We start from the raw sequence: 22,505 nt of genomic DNA on the forward strand, positions 1-22,505 counted from the left end.
AATTGAATTCGTTGTGGCACCGGGAGCCAATGAAGGTTCTTAAAGACTGGGGTGATGTGGTCACGGGTGCGGGTGTGGGTGAGTAGACGAGCAGCAGAGTTCTGAATATATTGGAGTTTGTTTAAGCTTTTCAATGTTGTGCCATACAGGATGCTGTTACAATAGTCGATTCTGGAGGTGATGAAGGCGTGGATGAGGGTTTCAGCAGCGGAGAACGAGAGAGTACTATCATATAAATGTTGAATGTCAGACTTATTTTGATAACAAGTGTGTGAAAATAAGAAACTCTTTTCCATACTGTTTTGCAAGCTTGGATACAGAGAGAAAAACACAACCCTAAATAATTATTGCAGCCTGCTAAAGCATGATATAGGCCTACAGCTATTAATATTCCTTACTTTAAATCTTATAAAAACTCAGAACAACTATCACTTGATAATGTCCTTCTTAATACCAGTTTTAGCTTAATCTGATATGCAAAAATAGATTTTTAATTTAGTAAATCATGACTTGTAAAAAAAAAAAAAAGGTAATTAAATGCTTATGAACACTGATTAGTGTTTGATTAATAATTAGTAAAGTAAAAAAATTTAAATGTAGGTCTATGCTGTTTATAAAACTATCACTCTTGGTTTCTGACAAAATGTAAAGTTGGTATTTTGAAAGAATGAAGATGGTTAGCTTTCAGAGAGGCGGTGATGTTTCCTCAATGATGCAGGTGATATTATAAAACATTGAATTATGCCATAATAAACATTAGAAGAAAACATAAGAATTAGGCTACAAAGCAAATAGAATTATTTCAATGCAGAGTATTCTTATATTATCACATTATTTTAGGATGTTTTTTAAAATTCATATTATACTAGCATAATGTAGCAAGATCGACAGTGTAGGCCTATTATACAGGAAGCTGCCAAACATTTCATTGGTTACAAAACCCTTTCGCGCGCTGGATGACGCACAGTGTGTAAGAACCAGGAAGCCGTATTTTGATCGGATACAAAGCCGTATTTTGATCGGATACCAAGCCTATTTTCCAGGTATCAACGATAGATCAACGAAGAGATCAAATCTCTTTTGATTTGATTTTTTATTTAATTTTTTTTTGCGATTTCTGGGAATATAACACAGGTAATTATAACCATTTAAGTAAGATTATAGCCTACTATTTGAAAGCCGTAATTTTAACATTTAATTATTAGACAGGCTGTTTTTTAAGGATTTATCAGCAATCACAGATCAGTGGCTATCTTTTAGCAACTTTTAATTTGAATTTATAACAAACATCACAAAAACCAGTTATATTAAATGTTACATTTCCATTCGTGGCTATTCAATGTAAAACAATTTCAGATAGCCCAAACAAACCTCTTTCAATATGAATGAGCGCGCTGTTATCGACTGCATGTGCAGCAGTCAGACGTGCAGGAGGCATTGTTCAAACTATAATATTGTAACAAATGAATTTATCATTTAAGTGATCTTTCGTTAAGTGAGGACCCAACACCGAAAGTAGCCTATTCTTCGAGATCGGTCCGCCCATTCCTGAGTTTCATTTTCATGAAAACATGCAAAGTTTTAGGCTAGTGGCCTAGGCTTATATTTTATATTATTAGAGAGACAAAGTTGTAACTAAACAGTGAAGACTGGCAGGGAATGCACAGAAAGAGTAGGCTATGTGATGTGCTATGTGTATCCTAAATAAAGTTTTAAATACCTATGTTGCATTTCTCTAACAAGTGGCTACACAAAGTGCAATATCCTAATCAGACTGTAAAACATGAAACATTGATAATGTTCTTAAAGCAAGCACATGTAAACACCAGTAAAAAAAAGAAAAGAAAAAATAATCGTAGTGTCTATTTAGGCTACATAAGTGCAAATAGCCGGCATTGTTGGTATAAACTATTTACACTAATTCCGCCCACCAGACAAAAGTAATAAAAAATATTTTGACTTGTTAGCGCAGTGGCAAAGGGAGTAAGGTGTAAAGCAGATACTTTTGACACGATGGCCACGAGTTCGAATCTACCTTTTCCCATCGCATATCAGATTGGGAAAGGCATTTATTTTCAATAAAAATTTGGAATTAAAGTGCCTTGTTATTTAACAATAAAGTGTTGTAGGGTTTAGGTGTAGGTGTAGTGATGGATTTAATATATAATTTATACTCAATGTGTTATTATTGCATACTGTTTTATAATGTACTAAAATACTGTGGTATAAATATCAAATATCTAACTACTATTTACACTTATTGCAAAGAAAATACAGCAATTTTCACTAGTGTAAATAGCATCTACTGCTTTTGCCCTTAGTGCAAATAGCTGCTGCCAAAACTAATACTTCAGTGTACTCCTGCCATTATTTCAGGAGCTCAGCTTTTCACAAGCACAGATTTATGAATCTTTTGTTGGAAGGTTTTTTTTTTTTTTTTTTTTTTTTTTTTGCAAATGTTTATACATTTGATCAAAATGATTTAATCACATTTTTCATTGACAATCAGAGTAAAATTTACTGAGATTATCTAAACACAAAACTGATTTAAAAACTATGTAAAGATTAACACTGTGTCTATAATCAATGCAAAGAAATAAGAAAATAAGTAATAATGCTACTCAGTGCCTGAATTTCAAGTGTTTAACATCTTTTGACAGATTTTAATGAGTACTTGAAGATCCATGGAATTCCAGTTCCAGGTAGTTCCAGTTCCAGTTCCAGCAGTACATAGAAAAACAGACCCCCTAATAAAATGTATCATAGACAACAGGGCAGAGAGACTTCGGAAATTGTTAAAAGGTAGAGATATTAATGGTTTGTACTCATCTGAGGACTGGAATGATGATGTTACACCATTGACAGCAGCAGTTCTATGCAGAAATGAAGAAATCTGCTCTTATCTACTTGAAGAGTCGGCTGATCCTAACAAACCCTCAACAAATGGACAAACACCTCTACATTATTCTGCTTTAACAACTGGAGTTCCATTGAGTATTGTGGAAAGATTACTTGCAGCAAAAGCTAACCCAAATGGACACGGATTACAAATTTTTACTCCATTTCAATGTGCTGTTGAACGTGGCCGTGAAGACATTGTGAAAGCACTTATAAAGGCTGGAGCTTCACCCATAAGGAACTATGGGGTAAATCCAGAAGTTGATAAAAAGGTGGAGAGAATGATTAATCGACTATCTTCACAGGGTGAAGTGTCTGACAAAGTACGTATATCTTTCTCTTTTCATTCTGCTGTACGAACGAAAAAACAGACTGAAGTTTACAGAGACTTTAAGGAACATTTCTTTCAAGAGGATCCTTTTGGTAATTTGATTTATTTTGAGATCTACTTTGGTGTCATTGGTCTTGGTGCAGAGCAGTATCGTCAGACCGCCATCAAGTGGTTAAAAGACACAAAGAGTGCAGACAGATACATTGAGGGTCTCATCAAGCGCTTCCCAGGAATCCCTCAGGAACACTGGCCGATTGCACTGAACTGCTTAAATGTTGCTCTGTGTGTCAGTGAAAGCATCTCTCCTCAGGTATTCAGTGAGCTTGTGCCAGTTCTTACAAACAGTCTTCAGCACTTTGGAAATGCACAAGGAGAAATAGTGAATCATCTGATACTAAAGATACTCAATGTCATGATACAGAAGACGTCTGAGGAGAAACTGAGTACAAACAGTTCTGTCTATGAGAAGTTATGCAAAAGTCTATTGCCTCTCACACGTCCTGATTATTCAAGTCTAATTGGAGTGTGGACGTATGGACTGTTCGCCAATATAAATGACTTTGCTCCTGATGTTGTTGCATTGTGTGGATTGTCTCCCATCCCAGAGATGATACTTATAAAAGCAGAGACAGAGATGGATGAAGTCATGAAAAAAAAACTGCATAAGTTTGATGAATCACTGAGACATCCAGCAGGTTCAAGTGCAGTGGATAGTTTATGTCAGGAGACTGCTGCTCTATCAATAAGCAGAAAGAAGAAAAAGTCCAAAAAAAAAATCCAGCAAGAAGTGGGATCACAAGAAGGTGAGCTGCAAGATAAAGAGGAACAGTTTCCAGACACTATAGTGAAATCCATTGAGGAATCAAACTCAAGTGTGCAGCCGTTCACACCGCCTGCTGAGAACTCAAGAAGGTGGCATCAAACCAGTGTTCGTTGGAGGCCAAAGCTTGAGAAGCTAGCTAACATGGATGCTAATAAGACAAAAAAGCTGGGAAGTCTTATTCTTGGTCTCAACCCTGAATTTCTGATTGCTAGGGGAAGTGATGGAACACAAGTTTTCCTTGGTTTGAGGGATGACGGCACAGAGGTGGCTGTGAAACGAATGGATAAGTTTAATTACCAAGACCTCAAAAATGAGGAGGAATTTCTACGACATCCAGACCTTGATAGTTCCTCCATTGTGCGATATGTGGACTTTACAGAAGATGAGCATTTTGGATATCTTGCTCTTCAGCTTTGTGAGTACACACTGGAGGAATATATCCAAGAACATTTACCAGATGATAACACTGAGAGAAAGTTGGTTCTGAAGAAGCTGGTGAAGGAAGTTCTCTGCAGCTTACAGGTTTTACACCAACCGAAAACCAAAGTGCTTCATCGAGACATCAAACCCCAGAATGTTCTGATTGGTAGGACTTAAACCTGAGTTGCAACATCTGCCTAACTAAAATATCATCACAAATTTTTCCCCTTGAAATAATGTGGACTTTCCATTTGTTACAGACATAAATGAAAAAGCTAGATTGGCTGATTTTGGCATAAGTCGCCGACTGAAACAGGGTGAAACCACCATACGAACAAGAATTGCTGGAACTAGATGCTGGAAGGCAAAAGAGACCATAAAGGAGAAGTTCAACACTGGGTACAAGAGGAGCTCCGACATTCAGGTGTGTTTTCAATATTAATCAATTAACTCAAAAGTGTATTCGGTCCTTCAACGTTGTGTTACTTTTTTTTATTTAATTTTGAAAGCAGAAAATTAGAAAATGCCTCCTTTTCAGACTTTAAAAAACAACAACAACAGAATTTGGCTTATTTCTCGTCATCAGTCCCTTCCATGCAAGTCTAACTGCTGCCTCTGGACAGTTTGTGTCAAGCCATTTGTTAGTCTGCTTGTTTTAGGAGAAAGAGATTAAATGTAGTTGCAAAAATCGCTTGAGAATGTGTACAACTATAACAATTGATGACTATAATTCTGATTCTGGGGAAGAACTGATGATGGCACGGTTTGATCTTTGGATGACCAATCACAGGAAAGGGGAGTTTCATGCTTGCCTACACTTGGAAATCAAATATTAAAGCTGTTTATTCATTTTTTCTGCTTTCGATATTACATAAAAAAATAATTAGGCAAGGCAAGGCAAGTTTATTTATATAGCACATTTCATACACAATGGCAATTCAAAGTGCTTTACATAGAAGAAATTAAAATAATAAAAAGAATTAAAATAGTTTAGAAAAATAAAAAATAAAATACAGTACAAACAGTCGGACGAACATTGGCACAGTGCTCATTCAGTAAATGCATAGTTAAACAGATGTGTTTTGAGTCTGGATTTGAATGTGACTACAGTAGGAGCACATCTGATCTCCTCTGGAAGCTGGTTCCAGCTGCGGCTGGCATAATAGCTAAAAGCGGACTCGCCATGCTTAGAGTGAACCCTTGGTATTTCAAGCTGATATGATCCTAATGATCTGAGTGATCTGTTGGGTTTATATTCAGTGAGCATATCTGCAATGTATTGAGGTCCTAGGCCATTGAATGATTTATATACCAGTAATAATACTTTAAAATCAATCCTAAATTTAACTGGGAGCCAGTGTAAAGACCTGAGGACTGGTGTGATATGTTCATATTTTCTGGTTCTGCTCAGAATCCTGGCGGCAGCGTTCTGTATGAGCTGCAACTGTCTTATGGTCTTTTTGGGAAGGCCAGTGAGGAGTCCATTACAATAATCCACCCTGCTGGTGATGAAAGCATGAACAAGTTTCTCTAAGTCTTGTCTGGAAACAAAGCATCTAATTCTTGCAATATTTTTCAGATGATAGTATGCTGATTTAGTTATTGCTTTGACATGACTACTGAAATTAAGGTCTGACTCTAGTGTCACACCAAGATTCCTGACTTGATTTTTAGTTGTTTGACCCCTAGAGTGAAGGTATGCGTTCACCTTGAGAACTTCATCTTTGTTTCCAAACGCAATGACTTCAGTTTTGTCTTTGTTTAACTGAAGAAAGTTTTGATACAGCCAACTGTTGACTTCATCGATGCATTGGCACAGGGAGTCAATGGGGCTATAATCGTTGGGCGATTGGGCTAAGTAGAGCTGTGTGTCGTCTGCATAGCTGTGGTAAGCAATTTGGTTCTTTCTCATTATTTGGCTCATTGGGAGCATATACAGGTTGAACAGGAGTGGCGCAAGAATTGAGCCTTGAGGAACTCCGCATGTCATGGATGTCCACTCAGACTTATGATCTCCTATACTCACATAATAACCTCTACCATCTAAATATGACCTGAACCATTTTAGGACTATCCCAGAAAGCCCCACCCAGTTTTCCAGCTTGTCAAGAAGTATGTTATGATCGACAGTGTCAAATGCAGCACTGAGGTCGAGTAGCACCAGCACTGATAATTTGCCTGAATCAGTATTTAAGCGAATATCGTTTATTATCTTTATGAGCGCTGTCTCTGTGCTGTGGTGCGGTCGGAAACCAGATTGAAAATTGTCAAAGTATCCATTCGAGCATAAGAATTTGTTCAGCTGATTGAAGACAACTTTTTCTATGATCTTGCCTATGAAAGGAAGATTTGAGATCGGCCTATAGTTGCTTAATATGGTCTTATCCAGATTGCTCTTTTTCAGGAGGGGCTTGACAACTGCAGTTTTCAGGGAGTTTGGAAAGCTCCCAGAGAGAAGTGAGGCATTTACCACTTCTAGAAGATCTGCTTCTAAACTGTTTAACACACTGTTGAAAAATGATGTGGGAAGTGTGTCAAGAGCGCAGGTTGATGTTTTAAGGTGCTGTACGGTTTCTTCCAAAATTTTGCCATCAATTTCTTTGAAATCAGACATAGTAACTACTTTCTCAGGTGGTTTGATCTGTCTGACCCCAGTGCAACTCAAGGATGTGCTGATCACCTTTCTGATATTATTGATTTTCTCAGAGAAGAAAGAAGCAAACTCACTGCACTTGTTGTCTGAGAGCATTTCACTGGGAATCTGGCTTGGGGGGTTTGTCAGTCTCTCTACAGTAGCAAAAAGAGTGCGTGTGTTGTTTAAATTACTGTTTATAATATTTGAGAAGAAAGTCTGTCTAGCTTTGCCTAGTTCCATATTAAAAGCATGAAGGCTGTCTTTGTAGATGTTATAATGGACTACAAGTTTTGTCTTCCGCCACATGCGCTCTGCTTTTCTGCATTGTCTTTTCATAATTTGCACTGCTGTTGAGTTTCTCCAAGGTGCTTTTTGTCTGCCACTCTTCTTCCTGACTTTAACAGGAGCAATATCATCAATTACACCTTTAACTTTTGAGTTAAAATAATCAAGGAGAAAATCAACAGAGTCTGCAGATATGCTTGGTGTTGAGGATATAGCCTTCATAAATAGTACACTAGTGTTCTCATTTAAGCATCTCTTCTTGACAGACACAGATCTAGCTTCAGTGGCAGGAGAGATCAATATATCAAAGAAAATACAGAAATGATCAGACAGTGCTACATCCTTAATAACAATCAATGAAATGTTTAGACCCTTACTGATAAGTAAATCTAGAGTGTGTCCGCGATTGTGTGTGGGTCCATGTACATGCTGATTCAGATCAAAAGTTTTTAAAACAGTTTTGATTTCTTTTGCCATATTGTTTTCTGCATTATCTATGTGAATGTTAAAATCTCCAGCAATGGCAAAACAGTCAAACTCTGAGGTAATTGTTGATAACAGTTCTGTAAAGTCCTCAGCAAAGGCTGGAGAGTATTTTGGAGGCCTGTAAATAATGAAAAGTAAAATGCGTGGAGCACCTTTTAACACAATACCCAGATATTCGAAAGACAAGTAATTCCCAAATGATATTTGCTTACATTGATAGATATCTTTAAAAAGAGCAGCTAGACCCCCACCTCTCTTAACAGCTCTGCAGACACTCATAAAAGTAAAGTTAGGAGGGGCTGTTTCATTGAGGATTGTTGCACTGCAGCTGTCTTCTAGCCAGGTTTCATTTAGAAGCATAAAATCCAGTTTGTTTGTGGTTATTAAGTCGTTGACTAGAAGTGATTTATTTTTAAGTGAGCGAATGTTTAAAAGAGCTAACTTAACAGACTTACTTTTCCCCACAGCAATATTAGTTTGACGTGTAATAGGCACCAGATTAGTTGGGTTTGCTGTACGGCTATTGAAGGCCTTAGACTTTCTATCTTGTAATAGAACAGCAATAGAGAAAGATACAGGCACACTGGGTTCCCGCTTGTTTTGTAAACATTTGAGAAAGTTACTGTTATCAGAGCGGGGACCCGACACATATCACTGAGAGCTGGTATCAGTTGTTTTTGGTTCACCTCGAGCAGAAGGAGGAGGGTGTGGGCCCTGGCGTTGTGGTAGAGGCCGAAGAGCTCTCACAGGAGGGGGAGGGCGAGCTGGGCCCGCAGGCTTTGGTGGTAATGGTGCCTGTCTTTTTTTTAGTTGGTATCTGGGGGCTTGCAGCAAAAGAGTGGGATAGTCTGGTTCCAGCATGCACCAGTTCTTCCATTTTCTGTGAGAAGCACAGTAGTGGCGTTGCTGGGGAGAGGGAAAAAGTGTCTGGTGAAAGGGGCTGTTGCTCTGGTGTTATTGGAGGCTGTAATATGCTGTCCTGGCTTCCCTGGCTGTTTTCCAGGAAGTCGTCCTTGGGTGCTGAATCTTCAAGCAGTTCTGATATGTCTGTCTGTGGTGAGCTCTGTGGGCAGGGCTCAGCTGAGATTGAGTCCGTGAGCAGAGGTTGTTGTGGCGGAGTGGTGTTATCATGTCCATTTTGCTGCTGAAGTGAAGTCCCGTGGTCATTCATACTGTAATTAATGCAACATACACGTAACCAGTTTTTACTGATAATTCTGAATTATTTTACTGTAACCTGTTTGAAGGTTGCTGGGATGTTAGTGTACTACATTCTCTCTGGAGGACACCATCCATTTGGTGAAGATGTGGAATGCGAGTACAACATTTCAAGAGGAAGTTACTCACTGGAACATCTGGATGATGAAGTAGCGAAGGATCTCGTAGAGTGGATGATCAATGCAACTCCAGAGGAGAGACCAACCGTGGAGCAAACCATTGCACACCCCTTCTTCTGGACTGATGAAAGGTAGAATATGATTTTGATGATATTTGGCAGTTGAAATACTGTACGAAACTTGAATGAATATGTCCAGTGTTCATGAAACACTAATCCAAATATATTCCTCTTAAGCCTAAATATGTTTTCAATCACAATTTATTAGAGACACAATAGAGATGGCATAGCTGTCATAATATAGCTGTATATGATAAAGCTTATTTTATAATGTTTTTGAAATCGACTCAGGAGAGTGCGATATCTGAAAATCTTGGGAAATGAGAAAGAGGCTGAAATCTGTCGTAATGCAGATACGGAGCTCCTTACTGCCATTGCAAAATACACAGAGGGGAAAAGCTTTTCTGAATGGAAAACTAAAGTAAGTAAAACCTCAATGCAGTCCATATAACTTATGAATACATAAATTAAGATGTTTTGTCCTGCAGTTTATATTCTTCTTTGACTGGTGCTTCAACATGGGAGCAACCTGAAGTGAAGGATCAATCAGGAAAGCCTGCTTATGGCTTAAGACATATAATTGAACTTGCTTTTCTTGTTAAAGTTTAACTACAGATACATTGCAGCTTTATTTTTTTAAATTCTTTTTAATGTGTCAAAATATTGTTTTCTCAGTTGCCATCTGAGCTTGTTCAGAAACTGGATGGTAAGAAGAAAGTCTATCCTGAGAACACACTGGGCCTGCTGCGTTTTATACGCAACCTACACACGCATTAGTAAGTTACAGAAATAATTAAAGACATACTGTTAAATGTTATATATATATACATATATATACACACATACACACACACACAGTACTGTCTTAGGCATGTTAATATCATTTATGATTTAACTTCTATTAACTAATTAAAATCAATATATGGTGTAACGGCCCTTTGCGTTTAAAACAGCTTTTGTCCAGGTACACTTGCGCATAGTTTTTCAGGTAGCTTTGCAGGAAGGTTTCTTCAAGCATCTCGGAGACGTTCCCGCAGTTCTTCTGGATTTAGTTTGTCTCAGTTTTTTCTGTTTCTTCATGTAATCACAGACGGACTCGATGATGGTGAGATCAGATCATACCGGCTGTTGTCAGATTCCTTGTGCATACACAAATCTCACTGGATTATTACAATTAATGGGGGGGGGGGGGGGGGGGGGGGGGGGGGGGGTGATATTAACATGCCTAAGACTTTTGCACAGTACTGTATATATAAAAAATGAACAACCCGAGCTGGTAATGTGTTTACAATGCAAGGTGGAGTACAAATAAAGTAACACCTGATCAATAATGATCAACAGCCAGAAGGGAAGAAGTATCATAGATTTGAAATTATAAGACTTGCACAATGATTGTGTTGTTTGTGTGACATTCTCTCCACAGTAAAGCAGATGCTGTGAAAATCAACCTGATGACTGAATTCCCTGATCTTTTTGGGAGTGTGTACCTATTTGCCAAGGAGAGAGGATGGAATGCCAGAGAAAGTGTCATTATGGACATCAACTCGGCATCGTGATTGTAAATCTGAGATAAAATGTTATTCAGCAGTCACCAGTAATTTCAACATAGTGACTGAGCACAAATTGTACACTTGACAATGAGTAAAGCTTTTATACTATTTTAGTTTTTTTTTTAAACTGTTCATTTAGTCTTTCAACAAATCTTAAGTAATTTGTTACATAAATCTATAAACTATATAAGCTTGAAATAAATATTTTGTAATTGCATGCAATTGACCTTATGGATCATGAAACCTTCTCAGTGAAACATGTTGTTGCATCTTTGTTGCTCTTCAGTGTTTTAGGAGGGGGACAGATTAACTTAATTATAAATAAAAATTGCCTTAACCTGTGATCGGCAGAAAAAAAAACAGTGTCATATTAATTTATCACCTTTTGATAACCCTTTGGACAGATTTAACAGGAAGTAAACAGTTTTAAGCCAGCTTGGTTACATAATGTGTATGACAATTGCACATTACAGTAGCCTACTGTAAAACTCCCCATCAAAAAACATCTGATGTATCATGCATGATTTGCTATTGAATTAACTTGTAATTAAAATTATTGAACAAAATAATTAGCCTATGTCGTGTTTTGTGATTCAAATATTATTTGTTAAATAAATAATAAAAAATATTATAAAAAGTAATAAATCCTTTTTTTTTTTTTAAATAAGTGGTTGGGTGGACATTTTGAAGGAACTAATGAAATTTTTTTAATCGTTTGCCGACTTTGGCCCCTATTTTAAAGATTTAAGCGCATGGCCTAAAACGCTTTCTTAGGTTCTGTTTTTGGAATTAGCATTTCATGTTTTATAATAATTTTGGAACTTTAAATGCATGCAATAGGCTACTGTACATCCATTAAACTATAAGAACGTTTGGCCTAAAGATACCAAACCAACTGTAAATTACTCAGAATATAATTCCTCATGTTGCACAAGGCTTGCTTTTCAGATTATTAATCTGGTATTTTTAATACAATACTGAACCCTTTTAAATCCATTAAACTTTAACACCGTTTAGCCTAAAGGTATCAAACCAACTGTTATTTACTCAGAATATTATCCCCTCTCTGTTGTTTGTCAGATTATTAAAATACCAGATTAATAATATGAAAAACAAGTCTTGTTTAATGGATGTACAGTATTGCATACATTTAAAGTTCCCAAATTATTATAAAACATATGAAATGCTAATTATAGAAAAAGCATTTTATTATATATAAACATGTAACTAAACATTGAAGAGGGGGACCAAATGATTAAAAACTAGGGGTGTAACGATTCGTTTTAACAACAATTCGATTCGTATCGCGATTCGTGGTTTTCGATATGATTCAAGGTTCATTGGTTCATTTAGAACGATACGATCCAGTGACTTGAAATCGATTCAGTGACTTTTTAGCCAAAAATTCTTGTAAGGGAATCAGGTATCAATTAATTATGGATATAAACAAACAAGTAAACAACAATTTATGTCAAATGCATTCACATTTTATTTGAATAAAGTAGGGCTGCACGATTATGACAAAAATCATAATTGCCGATTATTCCCTTGATATTGTAATTGCGATTATTAATCATTGAATGATGTTTTGAATAGTTTGGCCATGGGACCCACATTTCCCCATGGTCATCAAGCCGCGACCCACCTTTTTAGGAATTATATAGGCCTATTATAATACATTTGTTTACACAATTTGTTGACACACAAGTTCTGTCCCCCTTTACCCATACAAAAAAAATTAAAATTGTAAGAATATGACAAATACTGATAAACAGTAGGCACTAGGTTAAGCTATTAAATAGCAGTCCCAAACTAGTTTTTGTTAATACAATCTTGGTATGAGCCACCACAGTCATATAAAAATATACAAAATAACCAGTAAGTGGCATTAACAAACAACAATTAGGCTACCATGGTGATACACAATACTTAGAAGAACTGGTAAAGAAACATGGAAACTGCTCCTGATAAATAGCAACACACATGATGTAGGGGCCTACCAATATTGTAATTTATTGGTATTTTACTTTTATTTCGTAATTTACTAATTTACGTCGACGCTGCATGCTCATATTTCTTTTGCGCTTTAGTGAAGTGATACAGTGCGCGCCGGCGCATTTGCGCGTGCAATTAAAGAGTGCACGCTACGAGCACAGTAAAACGATGACAGGACATGAAATTTCGTTTTTCTGAGGTGAGAGACTTTAGGTGTGTTCGACATCGGCTGCGGCTGGATGTAACCGATCGGCGAGAGTAGCCGCGTACAGGCGGAGAGGAGCTGCAAACGGAGACGTGAAGTCGGACACTTTCTGGTTCCCGTAGTGACCGCTGACGTGGTGTTCGCATACTTTACCACAGCTGAAGTGAAATAAATGCAATATTTGCCAAATAATACACAGATGTTTCAGAGACATTTTCATTCAATACTTCATGTAGGCTACTGCTTCATACAGCATCTGTTCAAGTTAATCTACTGTTTAAGTTAATCAACATAAGCTACTATCAATGAAGTGGAGTCTACGTTTTTAATTTGATAAACATGACACAATATAGCATCACAACGACATGAAAAGAGTGTTTACTGTTATAAAAAACTCATTTGTGAGCTTTAGAGGAACTAAAGGTGTTCGAATAAACACGAAACACACGTGATCATTGTCATGCGGTGAATCCGGCCAATCGTGGAACAGCTGTGTCGTCATCAGCCCTCGTGCAGCCCAGTGCAGCCGCTCTTGAGAAGCTGCGCTGGCTGAGTTCTCCGGCTAGTCTGGAATCGCTCTCGCGGTACTTTGAGAGTCATGTGACAATCTCTGACATATTTTCTAATTTCACTAAACATTTCATTAAGTTTCCGTGCGCACAAAAAATGTAGCGCACACCGCCAGGCAAAATTGGGTCTTGCGAACCCAACGTGCACGACCGCCCACACCGCAATGATGTCATTTTTGCCGCACGCACCTTCGCGCTCATGCGGACGTGTCGAGTATAAACCTAGCTTCACGTTTTACGCCTTTATCATTAAAAGTGCTAAAGTCTGACGTGCTTAAATCCAATGCGTTATTTCCTAGTATCGATACAATCGATTGATTACTTTTTAAAACGATGTTAGATCGATATATGTCGTCCGGAAGGCCAACTTGCCGAGCACAGATCGATGTAGTTGGATCATAGGAATATAAATCGATACATCGATGTAGTTGATGAATCGTTACACCCCTATTAAAAACTGTTTTTTGAAAACCCCATTGCAGTAGACCTACTGTACATTTGTGTTAGGTTTTAAGGGGTTAAGACATAACCTGACTATACTTTTCCCTTAGCGCAACAACAACAAAAAAAGAACACATATCTGATCTCCTGTGTCTTTAAACATGCATTACCTGCATAATATTTTATAGGCTATATGATGATATTGACAAAGAGGTTCAAGGACATGTCAATCATAAAGCAGACATTAAAGGCCTATAGGGAAACATACTGAATGTGGCTGGCACGTAACAAAAGAACGAATGACTCAGACCCGAACACTTGGGAGGTGAACTGATCATTTCTGTTTCCAGTACAGACTGCATTGCCTTAGCCTATGGGGCTGTCACAGGATGAACGAAGGACTCAAACCCAAAACTAATTATTGCTGTTTCTGGTACAGAACCTAGGATGTTGTGCATGTGCGGTCAACAAAAATTGAACGAATCACTCTCTAAGACAACTCGTTGTTCTTGTGTCAAAATGATTGAATTGTTCATGATCGACCTATTTGAAGAAAGACTGTGGAAAGAAAGATAGCTAAAAGACATTACAAAAGAGAAATGGTCAGAGGAATATCACTGGAAAAAGAAGGGTTATGATCAGGCAAGAGCTTTAGGATCCGCAATAATATTAGAGAACACTTTCCAGCACTAGAGAGACAGAAGCGGGAAGGCCTGAAAACAGTTGTAGGTTGTGTTGTTTCTGCTCCATATGTGAGTAACTTTGGTTTTAGTAATCTATTGCTTGTATACTCTTGTATGTTCATTTTTTGTTCTTGTCGTTAGTTCGTCATCTTCAGCTTCAGCTATGATATGTGACCAGGGGGTCAATCCAGCGCACGAACCCCGGGGTCCGCCATTGGCTAACAAGCCATCACCTGCTGTTAGCATTCCATTGACTACCATTCATTTTGGCATCACTTTGACAGCGAATAACTTTACATCTGAGGCGTTTAAAGACTCCATTTGTCCATTGTTTATTTCTAAAGAAACACGACAATGTATAAAAGGCTCCATTACCTTGTATCTTACGTTATGGCCCCGTAGAAGCAGTTTTTGTAAAAGTAGGCTAACGATTGCGTCATAACCACACGACTCTCTGGAAATTACCGTATAGACAGGAGGAGAAGCACGCAGTCAGTCGGGGGGACGAGGAGGCATAAAGTCCGATAAAGTCAAGGGAGAAGCCCATAGAGAGTCATAAAGTTGCTCCTGCTCCTAGCTCATGGACAGCTCTATACTCACGCTCTCCATCTCCGCAAGATTCGGAAGGGAATGATTCAGATTTCTCTTGGCACAGCTACTAGAAGGCTTACAACTGTCAGACAGGTTGCTCACGTCACATCCACGTCGTCAAGCTCAGTTTGAGTCTGCGCAGTACGCTCAGCCATCAGGAAGTGAGAGCTTCTATAATTTTCTTCACTTTTCTCCGTTGAAACCTAGGGGTCGCTGTGTCCAGTTTATATACTGTCTGTATGAGACATACAATCTTGCATTGCATGTTTGTGCATTTTGGGGGTGGAGCAATGAAGGGAGGAGTGTGTTTGTTTAGATTGATTTCAAATATCAACAGTGTTTCTCAGAAATCAATTACTGAACCTTTATAGTGATATAAATGTTGAATGTCTGACTTATTTTGATAACAAGTGTGTGAAAATAAGAACCTCTTTTCCATATTTTGCAAGCTGGGAGAGAAGAACACAACCCTAAATAATTATTGCAGCCTGCTAAAGAATGACATTCAGCTATTAATATTCCTTTAAGTCTTATAAAAACTCAATAAAGAACACTCTTACTTGATAATGTCCTTATTCATTCCAGTTTTAGCTTAATCTCAAATGCAAAAATAGAATTTTAATTTTGTGAATCATGACTTGTTTTCTGAATGTTAGGCATATGTTTTTTAAAACTATTGTAAATAAATGCTTATGAACACTGATTAGCATTTGATTAATTATTAATAAAGTACATTTTTAAATATATGCTGTTTATAAAACTACATCACTCTTGGTTTCTGACGAAATGTAAAGATAGTGTTTTGAAAGAATGAAGATGGTTAGCTTTCAGAAAGGAGGTAATGTTTCATCACTGATGCAGGTGATGATATAAAAATTATATTGAATTATGCCATAATAAAAATTACTGGTTCAAGGTACAACTGGTACAATAATGGTACAATAATTTAACAGCATAACAATACTATATTGATAATCGAAAGTGGTATAATATTATAATGTATGTATATATTTTTTTTTTTTTGTGATTTTAATCATTTTTGTCTATATTTTTGTTTTATAATGACAAAAAGCACAAAAAACTTTAACTAAAAATTAATTGAAAACATAAGATGTAAAAATGAATGGTTTAACTATCCCACTGGATCACTGCATAATTTTATACAAGCCTGTGGTAACATTCAATGCACTATTAAATACTATTGTCCTACGTTCTAATGCATTATTTGTAAAAAGAAGAAGAAGAAGAAGAAGAAGAAATTAAAAAATACCATGAGTAACTTAACATCTGGCGTATGTCTAAAAATGGACATCCTGTCACTGTCACACAATTATATATTTATCACAAGCTATTTTAGTCTGACTGACTCCGGTGGCCAACTAACGTTACTATTACTAATTATATAAAGACCAAATACAACCAGAAACAAATGTTCAGTCTTGTGTGTGAAAGGTAATTCCCCGAGACCTAGCTGTTTTTAATTGTGCGGTGATTTGTACAGCCCAGTACAGCCCCAAGCAGCACACGAAGCCAGTAGCACCTCAATGCAGTCCACAAGATCCAGGGGGCGGGGTTGGATCCACATCTAAGGGGTGGAGATGGGTAGGTTTAGGGGTGGGTTTAGGGATCAGGGGGTGGAGATGGGTAGCTTTAGGTATATGTAAGGTGGGAGGAGTTGGATCTGGACCCAACCACGCCCCCTGGATCTTGTGTTCTGTAGTGACACGAAGCAGGCACATTTTTCTCAATTCCCGTTATGGGAAAGTTGCCCTCCGCAATACGACGGCGCCGTTGACGTAAGATCCAGCGGCCAATAAGGCGCCTGGTGACGTATGCGCTCGGGCGCAATGGAGGTGACGTATCTCCGCTCTTCAGTGGAGCTCCATACGACCCTCAAGTCTGCAGGCAGCCCCTATTGCTTTTTTGTCGGATACCATATATTATCCAGGTATCAACGATAGATAGCTACCAATACCGATAGTCTCTCTTTTAGTCAGATCTCTTTTGATTTGATTTTTGATTTAAGTTTTTGCAATTTCTGGGATTAAAACAGGTAATTATAACTATTTAAGTAAGATTATATTTGAAAGCCTTAATTTTAACTGACAGACTGTTTTTAAAGCATTTAGGCTATCAGCAATTGCAGATTTATCTTTTAGATCTTTTAGACCTATCTTTTAGCAACTTTTAATTTGAACATAACAAATAGGCCTATACAAACCAGTTTATTAAATGTCAAATTTCAATTTGTGGCTATTATTAATATTGTAACAAATTAATTTATAAATTAAGTGAGGATCTTTCGTTAGGACCCATCACCGAAAGTAGCCTATCGATTCTTCAAGATCGGTCCGCCCATCCCCGAGTATCATTTTCATGAAAACATGGGGGGAGGATGTGCAATGTGTAAATATGTTTTAAATATGTAGCTCTAACAAGTGGTTACACAAAGTGCAAAATCCTAAACAGACTGTAAAACATGAAACATTAACAATGTAATTAAAGCAAGACCATATTTAACACCAGGGGGGGGGAAAGTAATCGGAGTGTCTAATTACACTAAGTGCAAATATCCTGCAATGTTGGTTGAAACAAGTATTTACACTAACTCCGCCTATCAATATCATCGTAGTGGCGTAGGGAGTAGTCTAAGGTGCACAATATACTTTTGACACGATCGACCCGAGTTCGAATCTACCTTTAGCCGAACTCGTTCTTCTACCTTTTCCCATCGTATATCAGATTGGAAAGGCATTTATTGTCAATAAATATTAAGAAAATATGTAAAAATATAATTAAAGTTGTTATTTAATAATAAAGTGTCTATCGGATAGGGTTATGGGTGTGGTGAGGGATTAATGTCCCAATAAGGCGACATTTATATAATAAATATATCATTTACACTCAATATGTTATTATTGCTTACTGTTTTATAATGTACTAAAATACTGAGTTGCAAATATTATCTAACTACTATTTACACTTATTGCAAAGAAAATACTGCTATTTTTACAGTGTGTAAATAGAATCTATAGCCCAGTGTAAATTACACTTAGTGTAAATAGCATCTATTGCTTTTGCAAATAGCTGCTGCCAAAAATAATAGGCTACTTCAGTGTACTATGGCATTATTTCAGGAGCTCAGGTTAAGGACAGTTTCATGTTTATACATTTCAAATTGTTTATACATTTTATAAAACTAATTAATTATTTTATTTTTCATTGACAATCAGAGTAAAATTTATTTTCATCTAAACACAAAAAAACTATGTAAAGATTAACTCTGTGTCTATTATGAATGTAAATAAATAAGAAAATAAGTAATAATGCTACTCAGTGCCTGAATTTCAAGTGTTTAACATCTTTTGACAGATTGTAATGAGTATTTGAAGATCCATGGAAGTCCAGTTCCAAGTAGGCCTAGTTCCGGTTCCAGTTCAAGTTCCAGTAGGACCTAGAAAAACAGACCCCATAATAAAATGTATCATAGACAACAAGGCAGAGAGACTTCAGAAATTATTAAAAGGCAGAGATATTAATGGTTTGTACTCTTCTGAAGACTGGAATGATGATGTTACACCATTGACAGCAGCAGTTATATGCAGAAATGAAGAAATCTGTTCTTATCTACTTGAAGAGTCGGCTGATCCTAACAAACCCTCAACAAATAGACAAACACCTCTACATTATGCTGGTTTTATTGGAGTTCGATTGAGTATTGTGGAAAGATTACTTGCAGCAAAAGCTAACCCAAATGGACAAGGATTACAAATTTTTACTCCATTGCAATGTGCTGTTGATCATGACCGTGAAGACATTGTGAAAGCACTTATAAAGGCTGGAGCTTCACCCGGACGGAACTATGTGAATCCAGAACTTGATAAAAAAGAGGAGAGAATGATTAATCGACTGTATTCACAGGGTGAAGTGTCTGACAAAGTACGTATATCTTTCTCTTTTCCTTGTGCTGTACGAACGAAAAAACAGACAGAAGTTTACAGAGTGTTTAAGGAACATTTCTTTGAAGAGGATCCTTTTGATAATTTGATTTATTTTGAGTTCTACTTTGGTGTCATTGGTCTTGGTGCAGAGCAGTATCGTCAGACCGCCATCAAGTGGTTAAAAGACACAAACAGTGCAGACAGATACATAGAGGGACTCATCAAGCGCTTCCCAAGAATCCCTCAGGAAAACTGGCAGAGTGGACTGAACTGCTTAAATGCTGCTCTGTGTGTCAGTGAAAGCATCTCTCCTCAGGTATTCAGTGAGCTTGTGTCAGTTCTTACGAACAGTCTTCAGCGCTTTGGAAATGCACAAGGAGAAATAGTCAATCATCTGATACTAAAGATAATCAATGTCATGATGCAGAAGACGTCTGAGCAGAAACTACAGAGTACAAACAATTCTGTCTATGAGAAGTTATGCAAAAGTCTATTGCCTCTCACACGTCCTGATTATTCAAGTCTAATTGGAATGTTGACGTATGGACTGTTCGCCAATATAAATGACTTTGCTCCAGAACTTGTTGCATTATGTGAATTGTCTCCCATCCCAGAGATGATACTTATCAAAGCAGAGACAGAGATGGATGAAGTCATGAAAAAAAAGCTGCATAGGTTTAATGAATCACTGAGACATCCAGCAGGTTCAAGTGCAGTGGACAGTTTATGTGAGGAGACTGCTGCTCTATCAACAAGCAGAAAGAAGAAAAAGAAGAAGAAAAAGAAGAAAAAAATCCAGCAAGAACTGGGATCAAAAGAATCTGAGCTGCAAAATAAAGAGGAACCGTATCCAGACACTGAAGTGAAATCCATTGAGGAATCAAACTCAAGTGTACAGCCATTCACACAGCCTGCTGAGAACTCAAATATCTCAAAAAGGTGGGTTCAGATCAGCCATCGTTGGAGGCCAAAGCTTGAGAAGCTAGCCAACATGGATATTAGCAATAAAAATAGGCTGGGAAACCTTACTCTTGTTCGTAGTGATGAATTTCAGATCGCTAAAGGAAGTGATGGAACAGAAGTTTTCCTTGGACTGAGGGATGACGGCACAGAAGTGGCTGTGAAACGAATGATTAAGTCTAATTACCAAGTTCTCAGGAATGAGGAGGAATTTCTACGACTTCCACAGCTTGACAGTCCCTCCATTGTGCGATATGTGGACTTTGCAGAAGATGAGGATTTTGGATACCTTGTACTTCAGCTTTGTGAGTACACACTGGATGAATATATCCAAGATCATTTATCAGATGAAACCACTGAGAGAAGTTTGGTTCTGAAGAAGCTGGTGAAGGAAGTTCTCTGCAGCTTACAGGTTTTACACCAACCACAGACCAAAGTGCTTCATCGAGACATCAAACCCCAGAATGTTCTGATTGGTAGGAGTTAAACCTGAGAAATTAAAATCATCTGATTTTATTTTCTTCCATTAATTTAAAACTTCTGTTTGTAATAGACATAAATGGAAAAGCTAGATTGGCTGATTTTGGCATAAGTCGTCGATTGAACCTAAGCCAAACAACTTTACGAACAGGCATTGCTGGAACTAGATGCTGGAAGGCAAAGGAGACCATAGATGAGGAGGTCAACATTGGGTACAAGAGGAGCTCTGACATTCAGGTGGTCTCTCCCTTCTTTTAAGTCAACAATATTGTTATTATTAGAACTAAATTAAATAATTAAAAATATATTATTAGAAATTAAATTATTGACTTAAATAAACAATTACAAATACAGTTCATTTAAATTGTATTTGATGAAAATTCTAAACTTAACACTGAACCGTTTTGAAGGTTGCTGGGATGTTAGTGTACTACATTCTCTCTAGAGGACACCATCCATTTGGTAAAGGTCCATTTTGTGAAGTCAACATCCTACAAGGAAGATACTCACTGGAACATCTGGATGATGAAGTAGCGAAGGATCTCGTCGAGTTGATGATCAATGAAACTCCAAACAACAGACCAACTGTGGAGCAAACGCTTGCACACCCCTTCTTCTGGACTGATGAAAGGTAGAAAATTATATGGATTTGGCAATGACATTTATCAGTCTAAACAAGCCAGAAAGGTTCAGTACTACTTATAGTACTTGCTTAATATGATTTTATATTAAACGAAGAGGAAATTTCATCCACTGTAGATACTTTTTTATCATCTGAAAAGATTGTGCTGTTTTTGAAATCCTGTCAGGAGAGTGGAGTATTTGAAAAAAGTGGGGAACCAGAATGAGACCGAAAACTGTCGTAATGTTGACGAGGAGCTCCTTCATGCCATTGAAAAATACACTGAGGGGAAAAGCTTTTCTGAATGGAAAACTAAAGTGAGTCTAACTTAACTTTTAGTAACAACTTAAAGAATCTGATTTCATGTCTTCAAGATTTTCCTTGTTACAGATCATTTGAATGTAGTTCATGGCATGCTTTACTTTAAATAAAGTAAAGCAAAAGTAATAAAATAAAAGTAATAAAGTAAATATTTCTTTTGTCAGTTGCCGTCTGAGCTTGTCCAGAAACTGGATGGTAAGAAGAAAGTCTATCCTGAGAACACACTGGGCCTGCTGCGTTTTATACGCAACCTTCACGAGCATTAGTGAGTTACATGTGACGTGAGGCATATTTGTTAAATAATTTAGTAGTATTGTGTGTCAGACCATGTTTTTTGGTGTGTCTTTTCTCGACATAGTCCAGAGGACGCAGAGAGCATCAACCTGATGGATTCATTCCCTGATCTCTTTGGGAGTGTGTTCAGGTTTGCAAAGGAGAGAGGATGGAACTCCAGGGCGAGTCTGAAAAAGTTCTTCAGCTCAGTTCCACAGATTTGATTGTTGTTATTTTTACATATGTACATTGATTTTGCATCATCAATGTATTTCATGAATTAATTTTAAATAAAGACAGATGTAAGATGAGCTACTGTAAGATCTATTGTTGTACGGGAAATGAGGCCCTGACAACTGACCTTCTCATTACATTATAAAAACCTGTGACTGTAACCAGGAAAAGTTCCATAGTGTTGCTTTTATATTAATTTCAGCATTTACTGAAACGTTATTAAAATCAAAAGTAGTATTTGTTAACATTAGTTAATGCACTGACTGTGACAACATGAACAAACAATTAACAGTTGTATTATTATTAACTACAATTAACAAATACAGTAACAAATGTGTTGCTCATGGTTAGTTCATGTTAGTCAAT

At 37.3% G+C, this 22,505-nt stretch overlaps 2 protein-coding genes across 4 annotated transcripts; both read left to right on the forward strand.

Moving 5' to 3' along the window:
* The first annotated feature begins 954 nt into the window (after positions 1 to 954).
* Positions 955 to 11,383, forward strand: LOC311287140 (uncharacterized protein). Its single transcript, XM_084403766.1, has 7 exons — positions 955 to 1,134; positions 2,661 to 4,638; positions 4,733 to 4,896; positions 9,126 to 9,346; positions 9,566 to 9,695; positions 9,950 to 10,050; positions 10,698 to 11,383. Exons 2-7 carry the CDS (start codon positions 2,685 to 2,687, stop codon positions 10,828 to 10,830), a joined length of 2,703 nt encoding a protein of 900 aa, XP_084259892.1. The 5' UTR covers positions 955 to 1,134; positions 2,661 to 2,684; the 3' UTR covers positions 10,831 to 11,383.
* A 5,742-nt stretch (positions 11,384 to 17,125) lies between these two features.
* LOC311287136 (uncharacterized protein) lies at positions 17,126 to 22,216 on the forward strand. Of its 3 annotated transcripts, none has more exons than XM_084403759.1 (7): positions 17,126 to 17,256; positions 18,681 to 20,685; positions 20,763 to 20,926; positions 21,100 to 21,320; positions 21,499 to 21,628; positions 21,797 to 21,897; positions 21,991 to 22,216. In XM_084403759.1, the coding sequence occupies exons 2-7, from the start codon at positions 18,705 to 18,707 to the stop codon at positions 22,127 to 22,129; spliced, it is 2,736 nt and encodes a 911-aa protein (XP_084259885.1). In that variant the 5' UTR covers positions 17,126 to 17,256; positions 18,681 to 18,704; the 3' UTR covers positions 22,130 to 22,216. The 3 variants fall into 3 exon arrangements, with proteins under 3 accessions (XP_084259885.1, XP_084259883.1, XP_084259884.1); XM_084403757.1 differs by having other exon boundaries at positions 17,155 to 17,361; XM_084403758.1 differs by lacking the exon at positions 17,126 to 17,256 and having other exon boundaries at positions 18,572 to 20,685.
* Positions 22,217 to 22,505: the final 289 nt, after the last annotated feature.

The sequence above is a fragment of the Rutilus rutilus genome, assembly GCF_951802725.1.
Source record: "Rutilus rutilus genome assembly, chromosome: 3".
Taxonomy (NCBI): domain Eukaryota; kingdom Metazoa; phylum Chordata; class Actinopteri; order Cypriniformes; family Leuciscidae; genus Rutilus; species Rutilus rutilus.

Bases quoted from the DNA above. Each gene is read 5' to 3' on its own strand.
- LOC311287140 (XM_084403766.1), top strand. From the start codon at position 2,685: ATGGAATTCCAGTTCCAGGTAGTTCCAGTTCCAGTTCCAGCAGTACAT. The intron at 4,639-4,732 runs GTAGGACTTAAA...CATTTGTTACAG, and splicing joins ACCCCAGAATGTTCTGATTG to ACATAAATGAAAAAGCTAGA. The intron at 9,696-9,949 runs GTAAGTAAAACC...TTGTTTTCTCAG, and splicing joins TTTCTGAATGGAAAACTAAA to TTGCCATCTGAGCTTGTTCA.
- LOC311287136 (XM_084403759.1), top strand. From the start codon at position 18,705: ATGGAAGTCCAGTTCCAAGTAGGCCTAGTTCCGGTTCCAGTTCAAGTT. The intron at 20,927-21,099 runs GTGGTCTCTCCC...ACCGTTTTGAAG, and splicing joins AGAGGAGCTCTGACATTCAG to GTTGCTGGGATGTTAGTGTA. The intron at 21,629-21,796 runs GTGAGTCTAACT...TTCTTTTGTCAG, and splicing joins TTTCTGAATGGAAAACTAAA to TTGCCGTCTGAGCTTGTCCA.